This window comes from Amborella trichopoda, chromosome 4 (assembly GCF_054954075.1).
Source record: "Amborella trichopoda isolate Santa Cruz 75 chromosome 4, AtrichopodaSantaCruz75HAP2 v2.0, whole genome shotgun sequence".
NCBI lineage: Eukaryota > Viridiplantae > Streptophyta > Magnoliopsida > Amborellales > Amborellaceae > Amborella > Amborella trichopoda.
Genome location: NC_142339.1, coordinates 8619931 through 8641241, shown reverse-complemented (window position 1 = coordinate 8641241; position 21311 = coordinate 8619931). Strand labels below are relative to the sequence as shown.

Sequence of the window (21311 nt, the reverse complement as noted above, 5' to 3'; positions counted from 1 at the left end):
GTAGGCCGAAGGGTCGATGGGTGACACTTATGAAAGGCGTTTTCAACCTCAATTTTGGGAAGTTTGAGAAAAGCTGAGAAAAACGGTTAAGTGAAGGTATAAGCCCCACAAGATGAAACTGGGAAGTTAGGCCATCTAATATACCCATTGGGGCCCAGCATAAATAAATTCAAAATACAACTCACAACTAATTCTCAGGCTTGGCTTGGTTTGACCAAGCTATATGAGAGACTGGTAGAAGTTTGTAAAGTTTTAAAAGTATCAGTTTCATTAAAAAAAATGCAATTTTTTGAAAAATTTTAAAAAAATTCAAGAATTCTTGACGGATTTCAAAAAGTCAAAGATTTTTTTAAAAAATCGTCTTTTAAATGGAGACTTGCTAATGGGAACAAAACCCCTTGCAAAACCATTATAGGTCAAATAATCAATTTAACATAGGTTAATCTTTAACATTCATTTCAATGTGTTACCTCCTCATAAAATTCTAAAAATAAGTAAATTGCCGAGGATTAATAACCCTAATTAATTAGGGGCAGTTTGATAGCTTAGACTAGGCATTAAAATTTGCCGAGTCGACTTAGAAGTGAAGGGTTGAGTCTCTTAGAATCGGCTGCGCAGGCTGGGTAGCTTTTTATTTATTTATTTTTAAACCCAATTAGGAAAATTGGATTTCTCTCTCAGTATTTCATGAAAATCTCTCAACCTTTCCAATATGTTTTTGTATTACTGATCTACATTGACTTTAAAGAAGTTTTTGCAATAATGACGTAAAATTTTATGGAACTTGAAGATTAAAGTTCGGTTTCTTTTTTTTCAGTATTCTTGAAACCTAATCCACATTTGCTGATTTGGCATGGAATAATGATGCACCAAAACGTTCGATATTTGTTTCAAATTAGTACTTTTTTTATCCCTCTTATCAAACCCTAAGTTTTTTTAAAGAGATATGGATTGTGACTTTTCGACCTTTTTTTAACTGATATAGAAAATCTTGATTTCTCCAACGGTGTTTCATTACACTTCTTCAAATTCATCCTAACATGTTCTTAATATAGTCGTCTACAAAGCCCTAGCAAAATTTTTGAATTAAAACAAAAAATTTGCAAGATACATTTTTGCTATTTTTCTTCACTATTTTTTACCTTCCTATTTTTGTGAATTTTTTTTTATTTTATTTATTGATTTTGATTTTGATTTTGATTGAAATGTCTTAATAGATAGATGAAGTGAATTATTTGTTTTGTATTTTATGAATTTATATTTTTAATTTTACATTTTTCTTTTTTAAAAATTCTTATTTTTTTATTAATTTGTTCTTGGACGTTTTTGGCAGAGGGTTTAGATACTTTTAAGGGAAAAGTTTATATAGAGCCGAGGCTCTAAACAATCAAATTAGAGGGAAAAGTTTATATAGAGCCGAGGCTCTAAACAATCAAATTAGAGCCAGCTCAAAAATTTCACTAGAAGAGGTTGTTTTGATGCTCAAATATCCTCAAATTGATCATCTTGACATCAAGATGCATGGATATGAGAAAAAAAATAGATTTTCAGTTTTAGAAATAATACATCTTGTAACACATTTTTAGATCGTCAATTTTGAAGTTTTTCAAGTTTTTATAAATATGCTTGATCTATACTATTTTAAAGCTTTAAATTTTATAATTAAATTTAATAATATATTTTTAGGCTATCGTACAGATTTTCAATATTGAAACCACTTTTTTCGACACTGTTTGAAGGTGGGCTCTAATTTGATTGTTTAGAGCCTCGGCTCTATACAACCCGCGACCTAATTTTAATGATATGTAGGGGAAGTATAGAAACATTTCCTTTCTTATTTTAAATAAGGAAAAAGTTTACATAAGGTTTGCAACCTTACACTAGAACTATAGATGCACCTCAAAAATCTATCGAAAAAAGTTATTTTAATGTTGAAAATCATCTCGACATCGAGATGTATGACTATGAAAAATAAAAAGATTGAGACTCAAAAATAGTGCATCTTACAACATATTATCTGTACCGTCCATTTTCAAGATTTTCATATATTTATAGATCTATTTGATTTTAACCATTTTTAAAATTTAAAATTATATAATTAGATATAAAAATAGATTTTGAAATAATCTCAAGAATATTATATAATATGAAAATTATATAATATGATAAAATTTGAAGGCACCCAATAAATAACTTCAACATGGACTCCGAGAAATCGTGTCCGAGGAGCCGAGCCAAAAGAGGAACCCAGCCGAGCCGCGAGGCAAGAAAACACAGAAAGCAAACAAGTATCCACATCATCAAGTGAAAAACCACATATAATATGCCATGTGTACACAATCTTCACCACCGTCATCTGATATTCCATAAACAAGCCCCACTTTTCGATTCGTTCTTCTTTACATTCCATGCATGTCAGAAAAACACCATCGCCACCTCCGGTTATATCAATCCTAGCCCTCTGCAATCCCCTCTCTCACTGCTCTCCATCAATGGCGAAACCCTCAAAACCCTAGATACCTACAAAACCCTATTTTTCTAAGTGCCCAAACCAACGATGGTTTCTCTCTCTAGTCGAGGTGATTGCGGGAACTCCGGGGAGAACATGTCACAATTCGAATCAAAGATGGATTCTCTCTCTAGTCGGGCTTCAGAAACCAATGGTGATTGCGGGAACTGCGGGGAGAAAATGTCACAATTCGATGACCCAGATCGCTTGAAACCAGGCGATAATCCTGAGTCCCTCTCATCTTCTCCTTGTTCAGAATGGGCTAGGCTTGAGAGATGTGCTTATGCTTGTGCAAAGGGTTTCGTGATTGGTGCTGGATTAAAAGGAGGCCTTGCAGCCTTTGGTATTCTAGCTCGGCTTAGAAGCAGACAAAGGTATGGTGTGGTCATGGAGATTCTAACGGTTTTTGGTTCCTTCAGTTTTAGAGGGTTTTAGATAACCTGCAATTCTTTTGATGGGCATTAATTGATTGATTATAGGAAGGCGAGGGTTGCTTCGAATCCAGAGGCAATTGTTGAGGCCATCAAAGAGACGCTTAGATATGGACTTTTTCTGGGGACTTTTGCTGGGACATTTGTTTCAGTTGACGAGTTCGTTGCAGCTTTTGGAGGACATCATAGGCATGTTATAGTTCTCCAACTCTCTCTCAATCTCTCTCTCTCTCTCTCTCTCTACCTTTCTTCATGTATGTCATTAGTGATCAGTTTCTCTTTCTATATTGTTGTTTTTCTCTTTCCTTTCTTATAATTGTTATGACATGCAAAACTTAGAATGATTATTGCGATTCAAGTTCCTTGCTTTTAGTCTTGAATAATGGTTGGTTTCATATTCTGTTGAGACATGGTTTCTATGGCTGTTATTGTGAGAAAAAATCAATTGAATATTTCATTTTTTTTGGTTATTGTGTTCATTTATGGTTTCTTATGGCTTCTTCTGAAGGCATCTTAGCTTAAAAAGTTCACATTTATGGCTCTCTAGTTCAATCCTGGTGAATCCTTCACATCGCAACTTTCTGAATTACAGTCATGGTGTTTAAGACATAGAAAAGACTGAATTGGATCCAATTGAATATATGAGAGCCCTGTGTACTGGTTAACAAATAAAAGAAAAAAGAGAGAACCTTTTCAATTGCTATCAACCAAATATAAAATCATAATACCATAAAAAATAGTAACTTTATTAGATATAGCCGCTTCTAATGAGCCAACCTCCTTACAAGCCACTTTGAGGGAGCTGGTCCTCCAGTAGGGTTTCTGCTTAATTTTCTTTCTTTCTTTTTTTAACATTAACACGTGACTTTTATTAACTATAAATAGTTACAAGGGGATCGGAGAACATAAAGATACATCACACGAAATTGGTAATCACCGATGAGGATTGAAAAGCACCTCCCTTGGCTAAAGAATCTGCTTCAGCGTTTGCTTCATGGTAGCAATAAAGTATTTCAAACTCAAATGACTGAAGAATGTCACCAATTTCATGAAAAATGGGAGAGAGTCTCCAAGGAACTCTCAGTTTTCCTTTACACCATGCTATAATCTTCACTGAATCCCCTTCAATAACCATTCCTCCATCAAATTTTGAAAGCAATTTAAAGAGAGGGTTTCTCTTTAATTTTCTTCCTTCTCACTACATATCTCATAGCACCTTTGATCATCTTCTCTACGCTACTTACACTTCAATCCTAAATCCCAAACTTACTAAAACCTTAATCCAAATTTGCAGTCCAAATTGCTATTAAAAGTGAAACCAACTGTGTCTTTATGCCTCATCTGTCTACTTCTCCCGAAGTAAGATAGTAACCCAACTCAACTCTAATGTACCAAAACCTAATAATTTTTTCCTATTTAGAAGATTTACAGAATTGTTTCTATTTAAAATATTTTCCTACTTGCCAGGTTCCTAACACCAACTAAAAATTGCTTGATTACTTCAATCCCCTTGATCCCCAGGTCCACATACTTTTCTTCTGTCTTCAAATATTCTCTCATCTTGTGAGTTGAAAGCTATGCCCTTCTCTATTCACTGCCACAAGAACAAACCCCTTTGAGGCCATCTCTCTTTTGCCTTAATTAAGTCGCTGAGATGATTCAATCTAAAGCAACCAACAAACAAACTCAAATTTTACACATGGGAAGGATTAATCCCACAAAATGTGAGGGAGTAATTATGAACTTGGCTGGCTGGTCATGATGCCTTGAGAAACCAAACGAGCCTCCTTGTCCACAAGTCCTCTAAGAGATTTAAATATGATGGAATAGAGAAATAGGGTGAGGGGATCCCTTTGCCTAAGGCCTTTAATACTATAGAGGAAACCTTTAGATGATATATTAATGTTCATCATAAAGAATCCGATAATGATGATGATTGATATCAATGATTTAAAAAAGGCCGGGTTGGCACGGAATCACCTGGTTCGACCTGAGAATTGGTCACCCCATTTCGATTCTCTGTATATATAGGAAAACGGCCGAGTCTAGAAGAAATGCAGTTTTACATAGTAAAACGGCGATTTAGACCGCCGATTCACCGATCGGGATTGGATTTTGGCTGGTTCTCTATTTTTTCACGTGTTTTTTCGCCGGTTCACTGCGTTTTCCGCATAATAAAACGGCGATCTGGATTGCTGATTCGGGCCATTTTATTGGGTGCCCAATCCGGGTCACCGATCCATTTTTTAAATCGCTGATTGATATTCATCATAACCATGACCCATATGTAATTGAAGAGATTCACAGTTGAATCCTTTTCCTACATCTACTTTTCTAAATACCATATGGTTCATTAGGTGGTCCTAAAAAACACTTATAAGCATGTCTGTAGATTTTTCATTGAAGAGGATTCCAAATGATGGTGGAAGCTTTATTGAGGGTAATGCTCTACTTGGTATGACAAATAATGGCCAAGACTTGATTCTTGCTGGACATGCTTAGGTCCGAGGAAGATTCTCTGGAGCTAGTTCCTTAAATAATCTTTTGATTCTTCACAATGAATCCTTGTGGAATGAACTTTAACTTCAAGAAGTTCCAAGTGTGAGAACTCTTCTTGATTCGTACGACAAGGAAAAATGATAGGCATGAAATAGAGCTCGGCTTGATGATGTTGAACTGATTATAGTGTGAATGACGGGTAATGGTTACCCATCATGGTTGGCATCTTTGATTCTGATCTGGACTTTATGGAGAAACAATTGACATCGAAAAAAAATGCTTTATGGAGAATGGAGATCCTTATCCTTGATATGTAGGTGGGATTAACGTATTATGGCTCTGAAAAGCCAAATGATTCATCTTGTTATAAACTTTGCAAACCTACCAAAGTTTATTAAAAAGTGCAAGATGATTCCAATGATACTATTTAACGTGTTGTAGAGCCATATATTTGGACATGACTAGGTTACCAATCACCAATGCATATCATACTCTTGCAGGAATGTACTACCGTTTGAGAATGTACTTTAGGACATGACATCGATAATATGATTGGCAGCTTTGATTTTGAAAGGATGCAACTTTCAAAAAGTTTGGCAGGTCTAACACATAGGCTTCACTCTGTGTGCATTCTACATAGAGATGAGTCGATGAGGAAGAGATTGTAGACAATCTGCTGGTTCAGCTATGGTGGGCTCTTTCGAGAGATAGATTGAGGTTGTCTCATATCTCATGGGTGATGCCTGATTCTTTCTCAGCTTATTCAAATCAAAGGTACCACAAGAATGGGCTGAGGGGTTAAACCTCATGGTAGTCAGTTCTCTTGTTGGTTATTTGGATTTGCAAATAGAGAAATTTTGGATCATATAGGTATATGGTTCAAGAAATGTCGATTGACTTTATTCATTATTGAGAAGTATATGATGCTATGGAACTGCACTGACCAGAGAAAGATTGGGTGGTGATGATGGATCTTCAGGTCTTGTGGGCCGGCGTCATTCGCAGTTTTCAAACAAAGTCTAAACCAGCTGCTCATTGGATACCTTTTCCTCTACGCTTATATGTTCATTTTTTATATATATCCATATGAATATGATGGCTGCCCTACATGAAATATAAAGTCTAATAATTTTCAAGGGGACGGAATGGGGATAGTCTTAAAATTTTTCTGAACAAATAGCAACTAAGGTTGATAGGGACTTGCAAGAGGACTTTGAAGGGTCCTCTCCATATGGGTGGGAAAGTCAAGTATTGAACCATACGTAGGTCAACAACCCTCTAAGGCCTTTAGAGCGGCCTCCACAACATGAACTTGTCTTATTTTGTATGTGGTGTATGCAGTGTTTCAAAAAGCGCTAGGTGGCTCCTAGGCGGTTAGGGTGGTCCAGGCCGCCCAGAACCTGGGCGGCCCAATAGAAATATTTTTCTTTTTGTGTTTTCTCTCTCAAAAATAGCCTCTAATGGGTTTTAGGTTTCAAATGAACCTAAAACCCACAATTTTTACCTCTTTAGTATTAAAAAAATGACATAAAAATACCCTCAAGGAGCCGCAGTTCCACCCTTGGGTGGGGCGCAGGCCCTGGGTGGCCGCCTAGGCAGGTTCAGGCGGGTGCCCAAGGAAATCTGCCCAGGTGCTGGGCGGTCCGCTTTTTGAAACAATGGGTGTATATGAATGTTGGGTTGAATATGTATTTGTACTTGATATTTACTCAGAGTTTGAATCTATTGTGTTCCTCTATGAATTGAATATATCAGGCGTTCATATTTTTGGCCATGTAAGTTTTGCAAGTAATAGTTGTGTCACATCCCGTAAGCACTTTCGATCTGATTTTATCCATTAATATTGTCTACTCTACCTGTCCCTATTCAAAAATATTTGTCTGTTCATTTGGGAAGTTATGATCTGTTTTCATATAATAATATTTGTCAGTTGTAGATGGACTTTAGTTTCAATATATATGTGCTGTATTAAGGTATCCTTGTTCTATGGTTCTATACATGTTTTGTGAAGATTTTGCTACCATTGACTGAAAAGTGCGTAAGAAACTTTCTCAGTGTGAAGTTGTATAGACGAGTCCCATATGTCCTCAGTATGCAAAGAAAGGTATCTGCTCTCATGATTTTGTTTGTTATATCATCATAAAACTGCTTGTTATCCTTAACAAATATTCCTGGAACTTACAAACACTTTTTTTTCATGTGGAAGTCTAAAAATGTACAGTGTTCAATGGTATGATTTGTTTAGTTAAAGTTCCTAGTGCATGAATCAGTAGTGTCATGAAACCTCTGAAAATTTGTTGATCTGTTTTGGACAACAAACTTCTCATCCTTTTATCTACTGCTTGACTGCTCCGCTGTGGTTATTTATTGGTTCTTGCTGCAAAATGGGATAATTGTTATACGTGGCTTTAGATGATTATTGGAAGTTTGGAACTAAAGGAAGAATAGTATCTTCTTATGTTCACAGATCTCGCGAAGTAACACAAGACTCTAGAGAGCTAATGTGTGACATTCTGCTTTTCCTTTTGTGCGGAGAAAATAGTAATATTTATCATATGAATGTATATGTGGGCACAGAACTGCAAAATGGCGAGCTTTATTAGCCGGGGGAGTTGCTGGGCCAGCAATGCTTCTGACTGGACCTCGCACTCAGCATACAAGCTTGGCTCTTTACATTTTTATGCGTGCTGCTGTCTTAGCATCACGTTGTGGTATAAAGAGTAGAAGATTTGGACCTTTGTGCAAACCGTTGACATGGACCCATGGCGACACTTTCCTAATGTGCCTGTCCTCTTCACAAATTCTGTATGTACTCTTTATAAAGTTCCGATTGCCTTATGCAACTTCTACTAATTATTGTTACTTAAATATGTTTTTTATGTTTATGACTTTTGATTCATTATCAGAAATTTATTATTGTTTCAAATTTCAATCAAAACTCCTAATTGTATTATTATTGTCACTAGTTGTCTCTGCTCTTTATTTTGCTACCTTTCCCCTTTAGTTTAAATACAACATAGTGACTGAGGTTCTGAGGTGTCATGTATGAGAATGCCATGGATTCTGAGTTGTTGGATTATTGCATTAATTGTCTGAATATCAGTGTTAATAGAATTCTGAACTGTCTTCATTATATTTATTCCAACTTTGATAAACTTTTGCCATATACTTGTTCATCAAGAGTTAAAAACTGATTATATTCTTTCTTTGCACTCAGCTGAGCTAGTGGCAATCATCAAATTACTTTCGTGATCTTTTATCAATTATTCATAATGTCTTACTACAGATATTTGTTCTTCATAGCCTCTTTCTTGGATGATATGATATCTTATGGCTTAAAGGCTTAACCTGGATTTGAGGATTCTTTGTGGCATGCCCTTGGATTGTGTATGGTGTGTGCGTGTAAGCTATCCATACGGGACCTTCCAAATAGGTGGCAATCCCGCTCCAGGATCTTGCTCCCGCACTCCGGGAAGGGGATCTCGATTTCTAAATTTTGGGATCCTGATCCCTACTATTAGTGATCCCCGTTCCCACTGTTAGGGATCTCGACCCCAACCTCAAAGACTAGATAAAAATCAAACTGATGATTTTCTTTATTTATAACCAGTTAGAGCCAAAACTGTAGTTTTAATATAATTGTATTGCTTATTAATCATCATCATCTAAGCCTTATTCCAACTATTTGGGGTTAGCTACACGAGTTTTGTTCCACCATTTTACTATAGCAAGGGTTCCCTCAATCAAACTATAAGTCATCATATCTCTTCTCACTATTTGCATCCATGTCCTTTTGGGTCTTCCCCTTACCCTGTTAGAACCTTCCATTTAAACCAATTCGTCCCTCCTATCTGGTGTTGTATTAGGTCTACGCTGCACGCGGCTTTCCCATTTAAGTCTACTTTCTTTAATCTTAGCTCCTATTGGAGTCACCCCTAAGTTCCTTTTTGTATTCATTCCGAATTCTATCATTTCTTGTCATATCACTCATTTATCTCAACATCTTCATCTCAGTTGTACTTATCCTATGGATATGTTGTTTCTTGACCATCTAACATTCTGTCCCATAAAGCATGGCTGGTCTTATAGCTGTCCTCTAAACTTCACCTTTAGTTTCATTGGTATGTGGCGATCGTATAAAACTACTGATGTGCATCTCCACTTCGCGCACCCAGCTCTAATTTTATGTGCGACATTATTCTCAATCTCTCCATTCTCCTGAATTAAGATATCGAATATAACTACATTGGTTGCTGCTTATAAATAAAGAGATACCTACTTTAAGGAGTATATATAATCCCAGACACCAAAAGGTTGGGTTCAAGATCCCAAAAGGTCAGGATGAAGATCCCCATAAAGTTGGTATCTTGATCCTTAACATTTGGGGATGTTCACCCTCAACATATGCATTGTACGGAAAATGCTTCCAACCAAAGGGATCTTCTAGCATTTCACGATCCCCCGATCCCGATCCTGATTCTGCTTCCGAACCCAATGACTCTGGATGTACCTGTGGGTGTTTCTTGATGTGCATGTATGTGTTGGAATGAGGTGTTGGGGGAAGGGAAGTGGTTAGGTGTGTTTGGTTGTGCTGCATTTTTGAAGAAAAATATGTTCAAAGAGAAGCTAATGGGATGATTCCTAAGTTAACTGCAACTGGTCAGAATACTTTAGTGCTCTTATACTTCACATACCATCTATTGTCATTTTACATAATAGATTAAAATGCATATCATGATACTGCCATTGGCATGAGCTGACATGTCTTGTTACCAGCACACGAGGTCTCAAGTCAAATTTTCAGACCATTTTCCTGTTTGTTTTTCTATGTTAAATGAGTTTTGTTGACATCTAAGCATCATATAAAATGTTGAATTTTGGGTTAATCTTGCTTGAAGATTCTTTTCCTTTTAAGTACAAACTCCAAATTTTTTAGTCTTTCTGGATTATCTTTTTCTTGATAGGATCAATTTGAGTCTTCAAAGACCACATCAGTTTTTCTGATTTTGGTTGTCTTGATGTGTGCAGTTGTGTTTCTTTGCAGGTCAGCTTACATTTTAAAGCAAGATAGCTTGCCTTCCTCATATAGGTCTTTCCTCAACCATCATGGTGGAAAGCATGCCTCTATTCTGCATGGGATCAAAGAGATTGCAACTGGTATGCCTTTGACTAATTTGGAGGAGATAGAAAAGCATTATCAGTCCAAGGGTGTTGATATTAAGTTAGACCCCCTTATGAAAGTTCCATGCACGGTATGCCCCAAACATTTTTCACTAGGCCCTGTAAATTCTATTCGACTCTGATAATTTGTTTGATATATGAAATGGTCATCGACATGGTTTTGCATCCTTTTTTTTCTTTTGTTATTATTTTTGGTCATTGACATGGTTTTGCATGTCTTTTTTCTTTTCTTATTATTTTTCTGTAGACATCTTTTTCCTTCCATATTCTTTTAGGGCCCCTTTGGATATGGGGAAATTAGGAATCCTAGATATTTGAAATCCAAGGAAATCTATAGATTTTCAATATCAAGGATTTTTGTCATGGATTCCTCAAATCTCTTGTTTGGATAAACTATACAAAATTCATGGATTCCTTGCAATCACTTCCATGTCGATTGGTTGTAACAAAACTTGATACAATTTCTCTCTCTAAAATTTTATATACTTTCACTTTCTAAAACACAAAATTTGGGATAGTGTATCTATAAAAATTTTGAGATAGTTTCTCTCTCTAAAATTTGATATGGTTCGTCTCTCTAAAATTTAATATACTTTCTAATTTAAAATTTGAAATTGTCTATCTAAAAATTTTGAGAATTTCTCTCTCTAAAATGTTTAGGTGCTGTACTCTCTAAAATTTAATATAGTTTCTCTTTCTAAAATTTTATGATACTCTCTCTCTAAAACTTAAAACTTGAGATAGTTCCCCTTTTCAATAATTTTGAGATAGTTTCTCTCTAAACATTTTCAAGTTGTTTCTCTCTCTTAAATATGATATAGTTTTTCTCTCAAATTACTTTCTTTTTAAAAGCTAACATTTGAGATAATTTCTCTCTAAAAATTTTGCAATAGTTTCTTTTTCTAAAAAATTTTATGTACTCTCTCTAAAATTTGATATAGTTACTCTCTTAAATTTTAAGAAATCTTTCTCTCTCTAAAACTTCATGTTTGAGATAGTTTCTCTCTCTAAAATTTTGAAATAGTTTTTCTATTTAAAATTTGATATAGTGTCGCTCTATACTTTGATATACTTTCTCTCTCTAAAGTTTAAAATTTGAGATACTTTTTCTCTCTAAAACTTAAATTTTGAGATAGTTTCTCTCTCTAAACTTTTTGAGATAGTTTCTCACTCTAAAAATTTCATGTACTTTCTCTATATAAAATTTGATATAGTTTATCTCTCTAAAATTTGAATATACTTTCTCTCTCTCAAACATAAATTTTGCGATAGTTTCTCTCTCCAAACTTTTTGAGATAGTTTCTACTCTAAAATGTTTTAGGTAGTTTCTCTCTCTAAAATTTGATATAATTTCTTTTTTTTAAATTTTAATATATTTTCTCTTTCTAAAAGTCAAAATTCGAGATAGTTTTTCTCTAAAACTGAAAATTTGATATAGTTTCTCTCTCTAAAAAAGAGATATTTCTCTCTCTAAATTTTTTTTGGCCATTTCTCTTTCTAAAATTTATAGTAGTTTCTCTCTAAAAATTTAAGAATACTTTCTCTCTCTAGAATTTTAAGAATATTTTCTCTCTAAAACATAAGATTTGATATAGTTTCTCTCTCTAAAATTTTTTGAGATAGTTTCTATTTCTAAAACTCTTTAGGCACTCTCTCTAAAATTTGATATAGTTTCTCTCTCTAAAAATGAAAATATAAGATTGTTTCTCTCTAAAAATTTTGATATAGTTTCTCTCTCTAAAACATTGAGATTGTTTCTCTCTCTAAAAATTTGCATGTACTTTCTCTAAAATATGATAGTTTCTCTGTAAAACTTAAAATTTGAGATAGTTTATCTCTCTAAAATTTTGGGATAGTTTATCTCTCTAAATATTTTTGGTACTTTCTCTCTCTAAAATTATAACATACTTTCTCTCTCTAAAAGTTAAAATTTGAGATAGTTTCTCTCTCTAAAATTTTGAAATAGTTCATTTCTCTAAAAAAGTTTGGTACTTTCTCTCTCTAAAATTTTAACATACCTTCTCTCTCTAAAATTTTAACATACTTTCTCTCTAAAAGTTAAAATTTGAGATAGTTTCTCTCTAAAAATTTTGAGATAGTTTCTCTCTTTAAAAAATTTTGGTACTTCCTCTCTTTAAAATTTTCGTACCTACCAAATGCTCCCTACCAATCCATGGGCTTTGGAAATGCAAAAAAATAGGTTTTGGTTCGGAAATGAAATAATGGAAAAGTAGGACTTATTACCATGGTTTTGATTTTCCTGATTTTAAGTATCCTAGTCGTTAATCAATCCAAACAATGGATTTTGACAATATCCAAGATATTAGGAATCCATGCCTTAAAATCCATGCACCCAAACAGGCCCTTAGGTAAGTGTTTGCTCATCCATGAAAAGGTTAGAACACTTGAAAATAATGGAAAGACCTCTTATTTCAGCACTTTCTATGAAGCATACACTTTACTTTTAGGAGTTCTACATTCTATTAATGCATGTCTTGGATTTGCGTAGATTAAGGCAGAATAGTTCCATCGAAGTGCACATTCCTCCACATTTTTGAATTGATCTCATATGTTGTCCCATATGCAAGTTTTCTTTTATGTCGGCTTCGACTATCTGTACTCACATACAGTTGATCATTTCCTAATTGCTTCTGTTTTTGAGCCATGGTACATGAGTTGGCTATGATTCCGAATGTTATTCTTACTGACCGCCCAGTCTTTGTGTGCCTCATGCATTCTTCCAAATCCTGAAATTGCTCACCCATGAATGTGTTCCTTAACCTCAATGAAGTCATATTCCATAAAGTGTGAGTTTAGTTTTTTCCGTTATAACATTCAATCAATGTTTTAAAAACCTGTGATCCAGATCGGAACTGGCCAATCCAGATTAGTAATCAGTCAAGCTCATCAAGATCATGATATTGGGATCCGATTGGTTCCCCCCCATGAACCTGCTGGTGTTAGAGAACCAGTCCCATTGTACTTTTTATTACTATTTTTTTTATACCCTGAATTCTTTTTAATCCAACTTAGTTTTTTATTTAAAGAAGGATACTAGAGGGCCCACCCCTCTGCTTCTAAGTTGCAAACCCGCATGCAACACCTCGCTTATCCCGTGAACCTTTTTATAAGTCGTGCCCTCCCTTCTCTGCCTCTCCTGCACGATGTGGGACTAATGCTCCCTTCCCCTTAAGAAAAGAATGTTGTGTATCCATTCATATTTATTCCACCTATGCAGTATTCTTGTTTGATACACCAATTTAAATCAAAGCACCACGTTCATTCTATCTATGCGATATTGCCCCTTTGTGATTTTCATCATATATATAAAATCGAGAGCCACCGGTTTAAATCAAAGCATGTCAAAATAAAAGAAAAGATTTAGAAAAAACAAAGCAAAAGGAAAATTTAATCAGCTACTCTATGACAAGAAAAGATCAAGCTACAGTGAAGCAAAAGAAAATTTAGAAAAAAAAAATTAACAGAATGATGTAGCGATTAAGGAAGTTCTACAAAAAAACTATGGGAAAAATTAGAAAAAAATGCTTTGATCTTTAGACTTATGCAACTTCATTACAATAAAAATATGAATGGAAATGAATACGTAATTAAATAAATTTATTTTCAGGAAAAGGAGAAAATAAGAAATGAGTAAGAAAGATCCCCTATATTTATAAGTGGAAGTGGTAATGGAGATTATAAAATTGCGACCATTTGCAATTAGCTGCCTTTTAAGCTTCATTTTGACTATGAAATAGATGTGGTAGTCAATAAATTCTCAAGCATGAAACAGGATCCCATATTTACAGATTCTCAATAAAACAATGAAAATATGCAATGCAATGCCCCCAGTTTCTTTGGAAACATAAGAAATTAGATTTTTAAAAAACTTTAGCTATTTTTTGAAAATTTTTTAAGGCCGGATCCAGCCGATCCGGACTGGTTTTCTGGATGGGCAATCTGGGTCGCTGATCTGTTTTATTTAACATTGTATTCAACAGCATAACATCGCTACTCTTCAATTGAGAATGATTTGTTCACTTAATACAGTTCCTTGTAATAATAAAAACAAAGGCGCCTTTGAATGGCCTTTTATTTCTTGCACCATTTGGAGGTTTGGATGGGATAAGACAGGACTCTTTATGGTAGTAGTTACCCAATGGACTCATTGATCCTTTGTATCAAGAGTTAATGCTCTTTCATTCAGTGGTTAGCAGTTACCAGGTCCAGCAATTTCTTGTGCATTTTAGCTTGGAAGAGAAGATTTATTTTTCTTTTTACCCCTAAAACATTAATCAAACATGCATGTTCTTGTAATACAATCCCGATAAGGCACTTTTTTTAATTATATATAAAAGACATTAATAAGAAAACCTTGTAATGGTTTGTGCTGCGTTTGGAAGACACTTTCAAATAATGTTACTGGGCATAAAGCTTATTTTTCTAAGGCAGTCAATGGAGCATTCCTGCTGCTCCAAATTGCTTCCTGAAATGATGTAGAATGCCACAAATAAGCGGCATTTCACATTATGTTAAAAAAAAGGGTTCTGGACTCTTTTTTGGTTTGACTGTGTTTCACTCTGAAAGGCATTCTGGAGCATGACAATGTAGGTGAGAAAGTCATTCAGTCAGATAACCAGTCCCAAATGAAGCCTTATCAATTATTTTATGTCTTGTTAACTTGAAATTAATCACAGATCATTTTCACTTGTCATTGAGATTTATGTTTTGCTACTTGACTAAAACGTAATTTTAATAGATGACTTTTGAGATGCTTACTCATGTAGTTTAACAATTCTAGATCATATCTTATGTTGATATTAGTTCATTAGGTGGGCTTCCTGGATCTGGTGATTCTCAGATATCACAAAATATGATGCAATGAGACAGAGTGGAATAGAAACAATGACAACGACTGGGTTACCTACTTCTAATGGTCAAAATGATCCCTTTGAATCTCCCTAGGCAGGGTTCAAAGCCATGACCAGTCAGTTAAAGGTCGACATCGCCACTGAGCCACTAAGGAACAATGGGCAATTAGACCTCATAGAGTTCAATAATTGTTCTCAACCCATGACCAATATGGGGCCTCAAGCTTCCTTCGTAACTCCCGGAACTTCTTCATGGTGGCTCTGTTCCATGCCTCATTTCGTAGGGATCCTCAAAGTGGCTCTTTTCCTCTCTTTGTGAATTCTCATAATAAGTATGTTAAGAGTGGGTACTCAATTTTTCCCCATCTTTTCACTGAGTTTCTCATATGTTTGCTTCTCTATCGCTTTAGCTGAATCTGCTGTTTTATCACCTGCTAAAATAGTTGTTATAATCTGTTTAAGTATGAAGATGGCACGTGTCAATGCTGTTATCCATGTTTTGGGAATATCTGCTTTACCGATCAAATTCACATGTCAATGCTGTCATCCATGTTTTGGGAATATCTGCTTTACTGATCAAATTCACGTGTCAATGCTGTCATCCATGTTTTGGGAATATCTGCTTTACTGATCAAATTCACGTGTCAAGGCTGTCATCCATGTTTTGGTCATATCTGCTTTTACTGATCAAATTCACCTGAGCTCTGAAGGTGGTCCTTTATTGTGATGTAGATGGTGCATGGGAATCAATCCTGCACAGCACATGTTGTTTCTTTCCTTATTCAGGCCTATGGAAGAGCACTGCCAGTCTATCTACCGGTGTATCTTATTCCTGCACTCATTGTTCATCGACAGAGCCTCTGGAAAAGGTGGTTAAAAATTCTTCATGGTTATCTTGGATCACTTATCTAATTTTTGCAAACAATATAAATTTTCAAGATATGAGGCTGGTTTTACGAACGCACACAAAATCGTACAATATGTGTGTATGTCATTATGCAGTCTTTATGTCATTATATACACACACATACGTATATGTTACGTAACTGTAGAGTGAAGAAATTTTCTAATTGCTTCATCCAATATCACAGTTCCTATATGGGTATGCATCTAATCATGCACCACACTCCTAGAATTTGTACATGTTACCCTTCCGATTTATATAAATTTTCATAGTGTGAATATGAAGCAGATATAATTATTCTCATAACAGGGTCTGACATGGCCTTTCCATGCCTCAGTTATTCTCTTTTATGTGATAACCTTTTGAAAGAAAAGATACAAAATATTAGTTCATTTTACTCCTCTAAGTTTCCATGGACTTTTATCGGTGGAACTTGATTTAAGTCATTTACACAAGTCTTCTGTTCATTACAGTGTGCAAAAACTGAGTTTGCGCTCAGAACTTGGCCCCTGCCTGGGCAAAGTAACTTGGACGAGTCTGAGTGGACTTGCCCAAGTCATGTACAAGCGCATAAATGTCTAAAAAATGCAAAATAGAATAGAAAAATTTGCTAAAAAGAAAATGGTTAAAAGCAAATGAAGCTATAAGAATCATTAAAGTCAATAAAAGATTAAAAAAGCATGTGGCAGATGAAATATGAAAAAATTGATTTATAATTTGAAACAATTTAAAAAAATCCAAAAAAGGGTAATATGGAAAATTTGAGCATATATCATCAGAAAAACATTAAAATTATACATCATTTTTCAGTGATTTAGTAACAAAAATTATAAAAATACTATCATTTTTGTATACCTGAGTCTTTACCCGAAAACTCACCTTGGTACCCTTTTGATGTCAAGTCCCAGACGTCTCTGCCAGTCTTCAAACACTGGTTCATCATGTTTCTTTGCATGATTCTATTACAGAATTCCTTTTATTGACTTTGTATTTGGCCAAAAGACAAATTAGACTTTTTACCCATAGGAAAAAGAAAAACATAGACTTGCTGTGCAGGAGTTCTAGAGAAGTATATCATGGGTTGGAATTTCTGCATTGGCAACCTGAGGTTGACGTTCTGATGGTTGGCTATTATACTTTGTTGAGGGTTTTTCTTTTTGTTATTTTTTTTAATTTTTTTCCCCTATTTTGTGCTTATGAGTTTGGCTTTTCTATAGCTGTTGACATGCACAAACTCTCTTCCTAGCTGAACTATTTTGTAATGAAATGCAGGCCATATGCTATTCTCCTTAAGGGTCTCCTGGGCACGGCAAGATCAAGCTTATTTCTCTCCGTATATTGTTCATCTGCCTGGTTAGCACCCACACCTTTTTTATTCAATGTTTTGTTGTTTTGTTCTCCTTTTGTATATTTTTTCTATTACCTGGCTCATATACTCTTTTTTATCATGTATCTGTTGGATTTTGGCTATATGTTTTGTTTAAAAGCTGTATTTCTGTGATATTTTAAGTGATGGAATGACTAAGAAAGCCATGCTTCTGTATACTTTTAGTTATGGAATGTAAGAAACATAGAGAAAACCATGTGCTGAAGAGCACAAATTTCAGATCTAAGTTATACACTAGTGACTGGATCAGGTTCGGCTTACTAAGAAAACTAAGTCCAACTGCAAGAATTTTTGTCTGAACAATCTAACAAGTTAGCCAGAGGCATTAATGTCCATTTGAAATCATTGTGTAACATCTATTAATAAGAGTCAATAGTAGTACTGATTGATATAGACATCACCACTCATTAGTCCCACACTCGAGTTCCTTTTCAAAACCATCTAATTCATTCATTTGTAATGGATTTGTTGTCCTCCCTATTGGTTAAGCCAATAACATGGTTGAGTCCCTAAACCTGCGAAGTGAGTGTTATGCTTTGGCTCATCATGTGCACGAGAAAGAAGAAGAAATGTAAGGGGTTTTGTTAGTCCAGAATTTAAGCATAATTCAGGTGAAATTCATGTTCCCTAGATGTACTCGAAGGATTCAATCCTGAAACTTCATGTATAAAGGAGTATTTAAAGAATGGAAGGGCCTGGTGATTATATTCAGTGTATTCTTCATCAATAAACAAAGCTGATCCTCTTGATAACATCTTGGTGCATTTAGGATGCTGGAAATGCATGTGATTCTGTTTCAATGATTTTCATGAAATTCCTTTATAGCCAAGATCACGATACCTTCATGGTTACTGCATGGACTCTTTTCTTTTTGGTAATTCAGTGGGGACGACAGGCCGTTACCTGTTTTTTTCAATAGATAGGAAGTTACATTTTGAAAGTGTTAATTAGGGGTGTCAGTGGTACAAATGGATACCATGATGTGGTAACTGGGTGTGGGGATGCTACCACCACGACCCCAGCCCTTTTCCTAAAAGTGGTAAGTCAGTGGGGATTTGGGCCCCTACCCTTTGGTGAGAATGGAGTCAGAGACCTCACCATGGGGCTAGGCAATACTACCGCCAAGGCCCCAAGCCATTCTCAACATGCATGCATGGAGTCCCACAATATATATATGCACATGCACAAAGTGTCTGTTGGTTTCGTACACTCCTCATATCTCCATTGCTGGACTTTTTAATTATCACTTTGATGCCTGAAATCCTGCCAAATTTGGCATTTCTGGGTAACATAGGTTGTATCTTGTAAGGTACTTCATAAAATAGAATAAAGATGTATTGAAGTACTATCTGCATGCACTATTTCATTACATACTGTAGTTTGTGCTTTATGTAGGAAAGTATATACAACTGCCAGCATATAGAGAGCATAGCAATAATGTCAACATCCCAACTTTACGTTAGTACACAAAGATACCAATAAGAATCATGTGTGGGTTTGTGGTTGTCCAACTGACCTCTTACTAGATTGATCCCTCTTGAATCTCTGTGTTCTCAGGTAAAGTAGGGAGGATGGCATTGTTGCAATCCCATTGATTCTCCCAAGTTGTAGTTTAACATAATAAAAAGGCACTTCCATGTTATGATATCAGAGCTTTAGTGGTTATTTGGAGGTATATGGTGCCTCAGTTTACCATTTTACGTGAAGTTAAGAGTGTCTCTTATTGTGTTGTACATCTTCGATCGAAACACTACCATTCCATCACCCTTCATTCCGTGCTCTTATTCTGAGATAGATCCGCAGAAAACATGGAACATAAATGGGGGTTCATTCTCTTAACTAACCAAAAAAAGGAAATTAAAAAAGAAATATTTTGGCAATACAAGAAAGGGGAGCCCCAAAATGGCCATTAGACCTTTTGAAATATGCTCAGACAATTGAAGTATTGCAGCTTTTACACTTTAAAAAAAAAGAAAAAAGAAATTATATAGAAACTCTGGTAGGTTTTTATTCTGGTTGTTTGTTTCATTTTGCAGATTTTGGTTTCGAGATCTTCTTTTATTTTCTTATTGAAAACGAAATATTTGTTAAAAGTTTGTCAAGAGGTTTGCAGGTCTTTTGACAGTTTATTGTTCATTTGTTTGCATTTTAACTGTAGGATGTGGACCTGCCTTCTTTTTAGATTGTTCAAGTCTTGTAACATTCCAATGGTTGCAATGGGCACTGTAAGTAAAAGTTATATCCTCTTCCCTACACCTGGATGCCCTGAATCCTATGGACAAATTTTAATCATTTGTGGGAGCAACTTAATTGTTATTGGATTCGTCTGGTGTCCAAGAACCCATCAAAATTGATGCAAATATAGAGTACTGATATTTTTCCTTATTTTTCAAAACAATGCTCATTTTTGCAAGCTTCAATGGAAAATGAGTTAAAGTTTGGCTTACATTCATCCTAAATTTACAAATTTTGTGCATGAGAGAGAGAGAGAGAGAGAGAGAGAGAGAGAGAGAGAGAGAGAGAGAGAGAGATGATGATACCAAAATCCATGAGAGTGAGTACTGATATTTTTCCATGTTTTTCAAAATGGTGCTCATTTTGCAAGTTCCCATAAAAAATGAGGTGAAAAGTTAGCTGATATTTGGCCTCAATCTAAAAATTTTGTAGTGTTAGAGAAATTCAATTAGAAACACCAACTTATATTCTTTTCATTCCAAGATCCCTCATTGCCACTGCTTTGTTTCCTTGGTCATTTGAATATTTGATGATGTATGCAGTTTCCTCCTGGCCTGGCATTGATGATAGAGAAGAAGACGAGGCGCATGGAAATCTCTCTCTACTGCTTTGCTCGGGCAATAGAGAGCTTCTTCACATGCTTGGCACATGCAGGCTATGTCCCCCCCTCCAAGAGATTGAGGAGAGCTGATGTGATAGTGTTCAGCCTGTCAACTGCCATTATCATGCATTGCTATGCACAAGAGAGAGAAGTGTTTCGATCCAAATATTTGAATGTCCTCGATTGGGTTTTTGGTGTGCCACCTCCTTGTGACAAAGAGCCTCACATGAATGGCAGCAAGCATATTTGATGCTTGATTATTTGAAGGTTTATATATTCTTTTTTCAACTATAGATTTTTTCTCTCCTTGTTTATTTTTTCTAACTTCTCTTTTGGGTCGGAGTTTACGATTCTCTTTTAAGAATAGAAATGGTTTAGGGTGTATCTGTGACGTGAAAAAAAATTGTGATGGAAAAGAGTTCAAAGTTTGAGGCCTATCAAGAATTAGTTTGAGTCATCCGAGACCTTTGTGAAATTTGCCTGATGTACTTGTGTGCAGGGGGATCATGTCCTGTGGTTGCCACTTTTCTTCACCTTTTATGGCAGCACTTTTTAAGTGTTTTATGTTCTTCGAAAGGGGTGAAAAGTAGCATCCAAAGATGCTGCTGCAACCAGTGTTATATGGATACTGACATGAATATCAATATAGGTGTCCATTACGTAGGGTTAAAAAGCTAGTATTTTTTCTGACAT

The 21311-nt window shown here is 35.3% G+C and overlaps 1 protein-coding gene across 4 annotated transcripts; it reads left to right on the top strand.

Annotated features, from left to right (window-relative positions):
* Positions 1-2217: 2217 nt before the first annotated feature.
* On the top strand, positions 2218-21053 carry LOC18442874 (uncharacterized). 4 transcript variants are annotated; one of them, XR_016054057.1, is made up of 8 exons: positions 2218-2883; positions 2989-3129; positions 8017-8244; positions 10468-10691; positions 16224-16360; positions 17668-17748; positions 19941-20007; positions 20560-21053. XR_016054057.1 is itself a non-coding variant. In XM_006853083.4 (8 exons), the coding sequence occupies exons 1-8, from the start codon at positions 2558-2560 to the stop codon at positions 20866-20868; spliced, it is 1497 nt and encodes a 498-aa protein (XP_006853145.2). In that variant the 5' UTR covers positions 2218-2557; the 3' UTR covers positions 20869-21053. The 4 variants fall into 4 exon arrangements, 2 of the variants coding, with proteins under 2 accessions (XP_006853145.2, XP_088720928.1); XR_016054058.1 differs by having other exon boundaries at positions 19941-20017; XM_006853083.4 differs by having other exon boundaries at positions 10484-10691.
* The last annotated feature ends 258 nt before the right edge of the window (positions 21054-21311 follow it).

Excerpts from the sequence above, each read along its gene's own strand:
- LOC18442874 (XM_006853083.4), top strand. The coding sequence starts at position 2,558 with ATGGTTTCTCTCTCTAGTCGAGGTGATTGCGGGAACTCCGGGGAGAAC. Across the intron at positions 10,692-16,223 it reads TTATGAAAGTTCCATGCACG|ATGGTGCATGGGAATCAATC; the intron begins GTATGCCCCAAA and ends ATTGTGATGTAG. Across the intron at positions 17,749-19,940 it reads GTATATTGTTCATCTGCCTG|GATGTGGACCTGCCTTCTTT; the intron begins GTTAGCACCCAC and ends TTTTAACTGTAG.